The sequence below is a fragment of the Mustela putorius genome, unplaced genomic scaffold, assembly GCF_011764305.1.
Source record: "Mustela putorius furo isolate JIRA1106 unplaced genomic scaffold, ASM1176430v1.1 tig00000174_pilon_pilon_pilon, whole genome shotgun sequence".
Taxonomy (NCBI): Eukaryota; Metazoa; Chordata; class Mammalia; order Carnivora; family Mustelidae; genus Mustela; species Mustela putorius.
The window spans coordinates 19888464-19901387 of record NW_025421304.1 but is presented as its reverse complement, the minus strand read 5'-3'; the positions used below and the strand labels follow the sequence as shown (position 1 = coordinate 19901387).

Sequence of the window (12924 nt, the reverse complement as noted above, 5' to 3'; positions counted from 1 at the left end):
ATATCACATATAAAAAGATCACATATGAATAAGATCCCACGAAGGCAAGATTCAACAGCTGATGGACATGTTTAAGGAATGGGAGACCGGCTGTGACTGCCATGAATCAGATTCTAAGATGCTGGGGCTGGTCTGTCTTATTTCTAGGCAGGCTCCAATTTATTTCCCCTCCCTCAAAGCCCACATTCTTAGTTTTGGGCATGAAGAAAGGGGAAGAGTTCTTGTTTGTCTGTTTCTTTGCTTACTTTTGCTTCTTAGATAAGGTGACCTATTTGACATAGCATAGCTTTGTCTTTATACATACATACAAAAGCTCCATTTCCATTTCTGACACTTACTAGTTAGGTGACGTTAGGTAGGCTATTTTCAGAATCTTAGTTTCCTTTTATAAAATGGGGACAATAATTCCTACACCTTGGCATCACTGTGGGAATTAAATGAGAGCCTGGGTTTCCTTGAAGAAGGCGGACACTAAGTGACATCGAGCCAGTCCTGTGCCTCATTTTTCTCATTTTTTAGAATTATTTTATTCTATTATCTTTTTATGATGAAAAAAACTGTGTTTAGATTAACCAGCTGGACTCAGTTTAGATGATCCCAATTTTGTTGGCAACATCCAAAGCATCGTAGTCAGGAGCCAGTCGAACATATGCCTCCTTCTCTCCATCAGGCCTGATCAAGGTGTTGACCTTGGCCATATCCATGCTGTGGAGCTTCTTCACAGCCTGCTTGATCTGGTGCTTGTTGGCCTTGACATCCGCAATGAACACAAGTGTGCTGTTGTCTTCGGTTTTCTTCACAGCTGACTCAGTGGTCTGGGGGAACTTGATGACGGCATAGTGAGCAAGCTCTTTTATCCTGGGGGCACTCTTTCGAGGGTATTTGGGCTGCCTGCAGAGACGCAGAGTCTTGGGTTGTCTGAAGGTAGGTGATATGCAGATCTTCTTTTTCATGTGACTGTGGATGGCTTTTAGCACAGCTTTCTTGGCCTTCAAAGGCTTTACTTTGGCTTCAACTTTGGGAGGGGCAGGGGCTTCCGTCTTAGTGTTCTGCGCCATCTTTGTAAGAGGGAGTCTTTTTATTTTTTTATTTAAATTCAATTAACTAACATAGAGTGTATTATTGATTTCACAGGTAGAGTTCAGTGATTCATCAGTCTTATATAACACCCAGTGCTCATTACATCATGTGCCCTCCTTAGTGTCCATCACCCAGTTACCCCATCCCTCCACTCCTTACCCCTCCAGCAACCTTCAGTTTGTTTCCTATGATTAAGGGTCTCTTATGGTTCATTTCCCTCTCTGATTTCATCTTGTTTTATGATCCTCTATGATCCTTCCCCTATGATCCTCTGTTTTGTTTCTTAAATTCCACATATACATGAGATCATAAGGTAACTGTCTTTCTCTGATTGACTTACTTAACTTAGCATGATACCCTCTAGTTCCTTTCATCTCGTTGCAAATGGTAGGATTTCTTTTTTTTTGATGGCTGAGTAATATTCCATTTTATACACACACACATACACACACACACACACACACACACACACACATACACACACATACCATACCTTCTTTATCCCTCCATCTGTCAACAGACATTTGAACTCTTTCCATAGTGTGTCTATTGTGGACATTGCTATTGTAAACATCGGATTGCTACATTTATATCCTTGGGATAAATACCTAGTAGTGCAATTGCTAGGTCATAGGGTAGCTCTATTTTCAAATTTTTGAGGAACTTCCATACCATTGTCAGAGTGGCTGTACCAGTTTGCATTCACACCAACAGTGAGAGAGGGTTCTCCTTTCTCCGCATCCTCACCAACATCTGTCATTTCCTGAGTTGTTAATTCTGACTGTGTAAGGTGGTATCTCACTGTGGTTTTGATTTGTATTTATCTGATGCCAACTGATGTTGAGAATTTTTTTCATGTGTTTGAGGGCCATTTTTTGTCTTCCTTGGAGAAATGTCTGTTCATGTCTTCTGCCGAGTTCCTAATTGGATTATTTGTCCTTCGGTGTTGACTTGATTTGATCTCTAAATTTGGCAGGCCTTCTATATCCACTGGAATTATACAATCAAAATAAATTCAGTAATGGTTTTTGTCTTACATTCTCTAGGACTACTGAAGTCTGAACAGATGTCCATCCCTTGATGAACCAGTATTCTTGGAGGCCATTAGGAAAGGGGTATATGCTTAACAGTGGGATCTGGCCAAGGTGTAGAGAATAATCTTGTGATACCCCAGAAGAACAATGGACACACTCTTTTTGAAATCCTGCAGTGTTCCTTCAGAGGACACTGTAACTTTTTTCTTCAGTAACTATTCCTTCTAGATAGATCACTGATAAAACTTACTTCGTACTGTGGATTTCTGTCATTAAAATGGATCATTTATCCATAATACAAATACTAGTTGTTTCTTTTCTTCTTCTTCTTGGTTACTAGAACATAATTAGTACTCATTTTTAAAAGATCTTGAAAATGTGAAGAAAGCTGGAAGACATCTGTTTATTTGGGACAAAAACACTAGTGTGTCTAAAAGCAGACCTAACAATTACTTTAAGTACTAATGGCATATTCATGGCCCTGTTACTGATATGCTGTTTCAGAATCCAAGAATCTGGGGTCAAAACACTGTATTCCAATAAATTTTCTGGGTAACTACTATGCAGACTTTATAGAGTTCTGCTATAGGTAATCATCATGAATAACTCAGGAAGCATTTGGGTAACACATAGTTTGCCTTCTCTCTAAGAGTTCTCAAGTCATTGCTAGTACAGTATGAAGAAGGGCAGTGACATTCATTAAGCACTTATTGTATACCTGGTGTTCTGCCAGACACTTGCCACGCAGATCTCATTCATTCTTCATAGAAAAGCCAGGCACTTGCCATGCAGATCTTCATTTATTCCCATTTCCCAGATGAGTCAATGGAGGCTCAGAGAGGTTATGACAAGAAGAAGAGATCAGTCACACAGCTGGTAGATGGTAGAATGCAGCTCAGTCTGCCTTTAGCACCTGAATGACTCAGTTCCATTTCCCCTAACAAATCCCTACATGATGTCCTTTAAAAACACTTCCTTGGTCCTTCATTCAATTTATGTTCATTAAACTGAGTTGTTTTCAGTAGTTATGAACTTTTATGACTTTTTTTCTGGTTATTACTGGCAATATGCTTTTCCTACAGTGCCTTGGTAGTTAAACCCACATGTTACTATCTGTCTGGCCTCTTAATAGAATGTACTTATTTGCACAATCTGTTCCCTGTACAGTTGTTTATTTCTTGGCCCAGCTGTAGATTAATTATAATGCCCATGTTTATGTTCTTATGGGTGCTGTTCTAAAATCATTTTTTAAGTCAGTTATTAAAAATGCTACATGACATAAAAATGGTTGTTCTTTTTCTTTTTTTTTTATGAAAAATCTCCTAGTTTAAAATTCCCAAGTTCTAATTCAAGGACAGAAATTAATTTTATGGTGTGAAGTTGGGGGCAATTTATGGAAGCTAACAGAGATAAACAAAACGTGATTCTTTTTCCTGAAACACATGTGATATTGTTTTAAGTCAACAAATTCATTTTAAAGCAAGAAACACTGCTACACAACTCAGAGAATGAATAAGGCTGCTGTATTTAGGAAAATACTAGAGTTCAGCATTCCAAGTGTGACCTGTTTTTGAATTCAACCCCTCTAGTGGGGAATTAGAGTTGAACCCTTGGCCACGTGTGGTGAAAGACCTACAATTAAGGTCCAAAATTATGTGCCGTCATGACATCTGGAAAAACTGAGGTTGTGAGTGGCCTAACTACAATTCCCTTCCCAGGTCTGCTCCCCTAACAAAGGTCCCCTAGGCAAAGAATCCTCTTAATCATAGGACCAGGTGCAGTTCCTGAATATCAGGTTCCAGCCTTTTGCCAACTTTTGGAATTATTCAAACAAAACCATGATATTCCACCCCCAGGGCACAGAGGACAATCCTCTGTTTTGCTCTTACATAGTCTACCTCACTGACCCCGGTTGCTCACTCTGCTCCCAAGTACACCCTTCTGTGGCTTTGTGCAGCAGGTGGTGAATTGGTGTCTTCCTTCATCGGGCTGTAAGTACATGCAACTAAAAAATTAATCATCTCTTCTGTCCAGGGGTGGCTTCAGCCATTTCAGCAAACATAGGGCAGGAATGCCTCCTCGTCAGCGGGGTGACTAGAAGGCTGTTCAAACACTAAGCCATTCTTTGTAGTTTTCATATTCAGAACCTGTAACTCATGTGAATCTAGCTGGGAAGAAGTTAATAAGAGATATCCATATTTTGAGAGAAGGTTCTAGACTTAGCCAACACGGTGAGAAGCCCATTCATTCAGACTGGCAGTGAAAGTGCAGAGTACACTTGGCATAGAGAGTATGAAGAGGAATCGCATGCCATTTGGGGCTTTCTGCTGATATGGCTCTCAAGAAATCATTTCCTCGGACGTTACTCTATGACTGCTGCCTCCAGTGAAAGCATCTGCTAAATTCCTATTACTGGAGAATTATGCAGGATAGACAACTGACACAATTGCAAGAACACAATGTACTTCAAAATGCACTGAATGGGACAGCTGGGTGGCTCAGTTGGTTAAGCAGCTGCCTTTGGCTCAGGTCATGGTTCCGGGGTCATGGGATCGAGTCCCAAATTGGGCTCCTTACTCAAGGGGGAGCCTGCTTCTCTCTCTGCCTCTTCCTGCCACTCTGCCTGCTTGTGCACTCACTCTCTCTGACAAATAAATAAGTAAATAAAATCCTTCAAAAAATGCACTCAAAATCTATGGAAGAAAATATTAAAAAGGTCACTCGTAACCTCATTATTTAAAATTAGATATGTTAATATAAGAGGAAGTCCTATCCTTCCACTTTAAAATTCCAGGTTCAAGGATTTGGTACACAATCTTTGTTGTTTTTCTAATGTCTTCATAAACACAGTTATATGTACACAGGTAAATACATACACAGTAGTATATTTTACAAAAGTAGAACCATTCAATGCACACAGTTCAGCAAATTGTTGTTGTTGTTGTTTATTCCCAACTCACAATATATCATGATCCTACATTCAGGTCAGTAAATATTTATAACTCATTGTTTTTTTTAATATTTTATTTATTTATTGAGAGAGAGAGAACACAAATGGTGGGGAGGGGCAAAGGGAGCAGACCCCCTCCCCCCACCGCTAAGCAGAGAGTCCACCCCGAGGCTCCATCCCAGGAGCCTGAGACCATGACCTGAGTGAAGGCAGACACTTAACTGACTGAGCCACCCAGGCATCCCTAGGGCTCATTATTTTTTACTAATTATTATTTCATTATTTTGATGAACTGCAATGTAACTATGACCCCCCTGCAATGGGACAGGCAGTTGGTTTCAGTATTTTGCTATTACACATGATATGCAGTGACACTGAAATTAGATAAATCAGGATGAGTCCTAGATCTGTCACTAAAGTATCTGATTGTGGGTACTTTTCCTAACCACTCTGAGCATCATTTTTTTTTTTTTAAGATTTTATGTATTTATTTGACAGAGAGAGATCACAAGTAGGCAGAGAGGCATGCAGAGAGAGAGGAAGGGAAGCAGGCTCCCTGCTGAGCAGAGAGCCTGACGCAGGACTCGATCCCAGGACCCCGAGATCATGACCTGAGCCGAAGGCAGTGGCATAACCCACTGAGCCACCCAGGCGCCCATATCACTTTTATTTTATATATAAAATGGAGACTAGGAGAACTGTTCAGGGTTGCTGTTAGGAGAAAATAAAGTTATGTATTTAAATAAACACTTATTATAGTCTATGTAACATTTTAATAAGTGACATGACTTAGAAACCCAAGAACTATTATTAAAAACTTACATACTTTGTCTGTTAAATAGTTCAGGCTTAACTTTAACCACTGATATAACACTGTTACAATCCTGCCATATCTGTGAGCTATTTTCTCTCTAATTTATATAACAGTATGTAAGTATATATAGTACATATAATTTTATTTTATAATATAAAATACATATAACAGTATAATACACAATATATCCAAATTAAAAAACTTAAAAGTGGACACTCTCTTTCTGTCATGAAATAATGAATCTGTACCTAATTGTAATTTCATAATAAACCTCATACAATAAAAATATTATATACATTATATTTGCAACAAGATCCAGTCAGAAGAGAGAAACTGGCAATGTGAACAGGAAAAATTTAATCTAAAGAAATATTAATGAGTAACCGTGATTAGCTACCAAAAGAGGTTTTTTAGAATAGATTCTAATGAAGACACAGCCACTATAAGGAGAAGCTACCATCCTCAGGGCTGAGGGAGAATCAGCAGAGAGGGAACTAAGCACAGGGAAGAGCCCTGACCTACAAGGCTGAGATTCTGATCCCCCTCAGAAACAGGTCTCTGGAAGGCGCAAAAAAGTTTGTTGGTATGATTTGGGGAAGAATTTAGCCATAGGAAGCCTGCCGATGGGGTCTCAGTGGACTAGAGTTTGTCCATAAGAGGCTGTTTACCTGGGGTACCCAAGACACTTGCTGGACAGTGAAGGCCACTGGGTATCCCGCCCGCAACTGGCAGCCACAAGAATAAAGGTAAACAGGAACCAAGAAGAAAAACCCTTCTCTGCTGAGCCTTCCAGTATCCCACCAGCATCCTCTATGGACAGCGTCCAACATTACACCACCTGGCAAAGGAAATATATTTATAGGTTCTAGTTGGGACACTAAATAAAGAAAAAGGAAGTTGGATTTGGAGCTGAGAAGCAGTAGAGGAACCTGCACGGTCTTGCCCTTATCACTTAAAATCATCTTAACGTAGTCTCAGGAGGGCATGCACCGCACCGAAAAACACTGAGATGGAATGTTGACTTGTAAATGCATAGTTTCACATCCGTGATCACCTATTATCCTTAAGACCTCTGTGCAGGTGGATAGTGTTGATGGTCTAGATTTAACTCCACTCTACAGATTAGAAAACCAAGGCAGACACTAATTGATTGCCTAAGATCACCCATTTAGCTACCAGCGTAATATGGCTTTTCTCTCTCTTGATGTCCAATTTGGCTTCTTTACATCCTTAGATCTTTTACAACCTGAAGCAGTGAAACAGAACACACAGGCTTCTTGGTTCTTTCTTTCTTTCTTTCTTTCTTTTTTTTTTAAAGATTTTTATTTATTTATTTGTCAGAGAGAGAGCGAGCGAGAGCGAGCACAGGCAGACAGAGTGGAAGGCAGAGTCAGAGGGAGAAGCAAGCTCCCTGCAGAGCAAGGAGCCCGATGTGGGACTCGATCCCAGGACTCTGGGATCATGACCTGAGCCGAAGGCAGCTGCTTAACCAACTGAGCCACCCAGGCATCCCTTCTTGGTTCTTTCGAAGAATTAATATGTGCAAAGTGTTCAGCTAATTTATTGTTTCCTCTTATTTCAAATTAGACAACAGTAAGCTCGCATTGAGGTGGAATGGACTGCACTATTACTATTAAATTTCAACAGATCATAAGAAAGAGCTCATTTGGATGGAAACTATCCTAGGCTAGGATTTTAGAAATTCCAATTTCAACCATTTTTCATTGTTTTGCTGTGTGACTTAGAGCAGATCATTTCCCTGTCTCTCTAGGTCTCAGTTTCTTCACCTTTAAAGAGGATTTTTATTGATCCCTGAGCTTCCTTGTAATACTATTATTTTGGAGGTGGGATCAATGCTCAGACTTTGGCAATATGCTTTAGGATATACCGGATTTCATCAGCAGTCATCCTACCTCTTTCAAACCATTTAAACCTCATCCCTAAGTGGATAAAATCTAAGCATCTCAGTGTGACATACCAAGCTTTCTAAGACTTGATCCCTGTTTTTAATCCTGTCTTATATCCCATAATTTTTCACTTTTTGGACTCTTCCAAACACTGTATTCATTCCATTTCTATGGTTTCTTTGCATATCTGCCCATTACAATGTACCACCCTCACTTCTACATCCCAATGGCCATTCCTTGATCTTCCCTCTCCTTTAGGAAGAACGTCATCAACCCTTCAGCCTGGGCTAAGTGACTTTGCTCTGGGCTTTCCTACCATGCTTTGTCAATTTCTCATAGCCCTAGACATTTGTCTGTGGATAAATGAGAGTTCTTTATTTAAAATCACCCCCCACAAGTATAAAGGCAGCCACAAGAACATATTAATGTTTTTATCAGATCGTTTGTATTAGAAATGAACTGAACAACAACAAAAAAATGAACTGAACACTTAAAATTCTCATTCCCTGGTTGTTCAGACCTTTTCTACTCCATACTACTTAAAGAAAACTTGGCAGCATGTGATTTGTATTTGTGTATGCCCCGCAAAGTCTGTGTTAATGTTTGATCAGGAGTTATCTAATCCAGGTGTCAAATGATTTATTTTGATATGGGTTTCAGCATCCTTGGTCAAAATCTCTGCTTTGCGGAGCTAGGTGTTAATAGCACTATAATATCAAAGTGTCATTTCTGGGCTGGAAATGCTTCACTTCAGCCACAAATGAATATTGTCAAAGGCGATTAACTGTGTCACCTTAATAGATGAGGCTGCTCTCCCTGCCTGCCCTTGCAGGGGTGCTCACCTAGAAGAAATGTTGCTTTGTGAAGGAATGGAAAGGTAAAGAGGGCAATCTGGTAGAGGAAAAAAGTGAAGCGGACCATTAGCCTACTCAGTGTTCAGGGCATGGTTTTTAAGTTAAGTTGAAGTTCAGCAGTTTGGCATTTCTGATATTGCTTAACTATGGAAATTGAATGAGTCCCAAGTGCTTTTTCCTGGGAACTGGGAATTTCTTCAATAAGAAAAGGGGGAAAGTTGGAAAAACAAAAATAGGCTGCTTCCAAATCTTCCCATACTGAATTTAATTCAGAATGGTTATTCCATATATGATTTATTTTCATCAAATGCATGAATGTTAATATAAATTTACAGTGCATGTGCCATAACAAGGTAGAATATATTTTTTCTGTAGCTAGCCCCCCAGACCCCAAAAGCAAATCTGATGTTCCACCTTTAATAAATCTACTATATTAATTCTATATTTATCCCTCCCCTAAATTCTGGGGCATACAAATGGACTTTTTTATTTCAATTTTTTTTAGAACTTAGAAAGGCTAGGGTAATAAAAGAACACAAAAAGATCTTTTGGAGCTGTTGCTTCTCTTTTACTTTAACAAAAGGTAGAAAGTATAATGTGGGTCTCTGTAATGAAAATTGCATCGCTTGAGTACAGACTTGGACTAAGTGTTAATAGATATAATTATTCCTGTAAGCAATGTTGTAATGTGGTGGAAACCACAAGTATAATGGAAATTGGTGATTTATTCTTACTTCTTCATCTTTTCTGAAACATCCATGCAGACGAACGTGAAACAACTCAAAATTAGATTTCTAATATCCTTAGCTGGTAGGTGGTATATTTCTAATATCCGTAGCTGGTATGTGGAAGAGCAATGTGAACTGTCTACTGTCTGTTAGATGAGCAAGTTCAGGATGAAAACTGAGATCTCCAAAGTTCCAGGGAAATGCACTTTACTTTTAATGCTTTTTAATTACATACGTAATTTAAGTAATCTTTACACAGTGTGGGGCTTGAAATCATGACTCCAGGATCAAGAGTCACATGCTCAAGTGATTGAGCCAAGCAGGTGCCCCTGGAAATATGTTTTTTTTCTCTCTCTCTCTCTCTTTTTTTAATTTACAGGAGGCCCAACCCTTTCCATTAACTACTAACAAGAGATGAAACTCAGACATATTAATTTAAAAAAATCAAGGCTATTTGAACAGGCATATACATGAATACAAACTAAATATAAATAAATAATTAAGGAAAATTGAACAAAGTAGGTATAATGTTACTTTGCAACAGGCAAACCCTTAAGTTCTCACAATGAAAACATGCAAGGTGATGGGAAAAGCCCTCATTTTTAAATAGGAGAGCTTCATTTACCATAACCTAACTAACCTTGGGTAAGAGAAATATCCGATTGCAGCCCTTCTAGCCTTCTTGTTCTATTTAAAGGGGAAAAACCCAGAAGTATTTAAAAAAGTCACAACCCAGGGACACAGTTTCACTAAGAATAAAACCTGATCATAAGACTGTAGAATCCTTTCCACTTCCCCTTCTATACAGACAGACACACACACACACACACACACACACACACAAACTACCACTACCAGATTAATAGGAACTCCTATTCAACAGGGGAGAAAAAATTCAGAATTCTATAGGAATTTTTAGTTTCTGATACCTATAGGTAAAACAAATAGTAAATGCAGCTTACCCAAATACATATAAGTCTGCACACTAAAGATTTATTTGCCCAAGATTCCTTGGTTTAATTTACCATCTAGAAATTTCAACGCACACCAAAAAACATTATAAGGTAAAATAAAAAAAAAAATACAGCTTAAGAGGCAGAACAAGGATCAGCACCAGATTTGGAATTATCAGACTGGGAATTAAAAAAAATTTTTTTTAAACCAATATTTTAAGGCAGAGAATGGAAAAAGTGTACAACACACAAAAACAGATGGGTAATATAAAAACTCTAAGGAAGAATCAAAAGAAAATGCTATTAATAATAATAAAAAGAAACTGAAAGAGAAAGGATGCCTTTGATGAGCCCCTCAATAAACTGTGGACGTGAGAGGAAATAATCAATGAGCTTTAAGAAATATCAATAGAAAATTCTAAAAATGAAATGCAAAAAGAAAAAAAAAATATAAAAGAACCAAATGACTAAGAACTGCAGGGTAGTTACCAAAGGTTAGAAACCAAACCACATATCTGATAGGTAGCTCAGAGAACACCAAACAGGATAAAATATACCAAGACATATCATATTCAAGCTACAGAAAGTAAAAAAGGAGTCAATCTTCAAAGAAGCCAAAGGGGGGAAATACATCTTACCTACAGAAAAACAAAGATAAGAATAACACTGGGCATGTTAACTCAGGAACCATGAAAGCAAAAAGAGAATGGAGGGAAACATTTAAAGTGATGAAAGGGGGGGGGGAGCCACCAATCTATAACTCTATATCTAGTGAAATTATCTTTCAAAAATAAAGCAGAAAAAAAGATTTCCTCAAACAAATGAAAATTGAGGGGAACTGTAACCAGTAGATCAGGTTTCCAAGGAAGGTTAGAACAAATTCTTCAGAAATAAAGAAAAAAATATGGGTAAGAAACTTGGATCTACCTAAAGAAAGAAGAACAATGAAGAATAAATGAAGGTGAAATTACATACTTTATTTTTATCATTCCTAATTATTCTAATGGACAAAATTTATTCAAATAATAATAGCAACAAAGTACTTGGTGATCATGCCTTCTGTTTAAGTGTAATAAATAACAGAAAAGTTACAGGGAAAAGAATTGAGAATCCTCTGTTTCTAGGTACTTGTACTAACTGTGAAATGTTATAGTGTTATCTGAAAGATAATGTGGCTTCGTTGTAAATATATATTGTAAACCCAAGGGGAACCACCAAAAAAGAGTAAGAAGAAAAAGCATAATTGGTATGATAAAGGAGAAGAAAAATAGGATATAATGCTGGATTAATTCTATACAAAATAGAAAAAGAGTAGAAAGCAAAAAAAGAAAGAAAGAAAAGGAGAGATGAGATCACACAGTATTTGTCTTCCTCTAACTGACTTAATTCTCTTGGCCTAATACTCCTAGCTCTATCCATGTTGTTGCAAATGGCAAGATTTCATTCTTTTTGATGGCTGAAGAGTATTCCATTTATATGCCACATCTTCTTTATCCATTCATTAGTTAATGGACCCTTGGGCTGTTTCCATAATTTGGCTATTGTATATAATGCTGCTATAATGCTGATAGGCTACCTTTTAGGTATTATTATTACTATTGTTATATTTTCCTTTGCTGTGCAGAAGCTTTTTTATTTTGTTGAGGTCTTAATAGTTTACTTTTGGTTTTGCCTCCCTTGCTTCAGGAGACATATCTAGAAGGAAGTTGCTGCGCCCCACATCAAAGAGGTTACTGCATGTGTTCTTCTCTAAGACTTTCATGGTCTCAGGTCTCATATCTAGGTGTTTAATCCATTTTGAATTTTTGCTATTGGTGTAAGAAAGTGGTCCAGTTTATTCTTTTAAATGTTGCTATACAATTTTCTCAGCACCATTTGTTAAAGAGACTGTCTTTTTCCCATCGGATATTCTTTCTTGCTTTGTTGAAGATTAGTTGAACACAGAGTTGAGGATCCATTTCTGAGATCTCTATTCTGTTCCACTGATCTATGTGTCTGTTTTTGTGTTAATACCATACTGTCTTGATGACTACAGCTTCGAAATAGAGCTTGAAATCAGGCATTGTGATGCCCCAGCTTTGGTTCTCTTTTTTAACATTCTTCTATTTGGGGTCTTTTCTGGTTCCCTACAGATTTCAGAATTGTTTATTCTGGTTCTGTAAAAAATGCTACTGACAGTATAATAGGGATTGCTTTAAATATATCACTTTGGGCAGTACAGACATTTCAACAGTATTTGTTCTTTCAATCTATGAATGTGGGCTGTGCTTCCATTTCTTTGTATCATCTTGAATTTCTTTCATCAGTGTTTTATAGTTTTCATAGTACAGGTCTTTCACCTCTTTAGTTAAGTTTATTCCTAAGTATCTTATGGTTTTAGGTGCAATTGTAAATGGGATTGAGTTCTTAATTTCTCTTTCTGCTGCTTCATTACTGATGTATAGAAATGCAATAGATGGATCTACATTGATTTCGTATTCTGCGACTTTACTGAATTCATGTACTGGTTCCAGCAGGTTTTTGGTGGAATCTTTCAAGTTTTCTATATGGAGTTATCATGTCATCTGCAAATAGTGAAGATATTATTTAATATCTTCCTTGCCA

General features: G+C 37.8%; 1 protein-coding gene across 1 annotated transcript; it reads right to left on the bottom strand.

Moving 5' to 3' along the window:
- Positions 1-582: 582 nt before the first annotated feature.
- Positions 583-1058, bottom strand: LOC101677053 (60S ribosomal protein L23a-like). Its single transcript, XM_045076515.1, has one exon. The coding sequence runs from the start codon at positions 1056-1058 to the stop codon at positions 588-590; it is 471 nt and encodes a 156-aa protein (XP_044932450.1). The 3' UTR covers positions 583-587.
- Positions 1059-12924: the final 11866 nt, after the last annotated feature.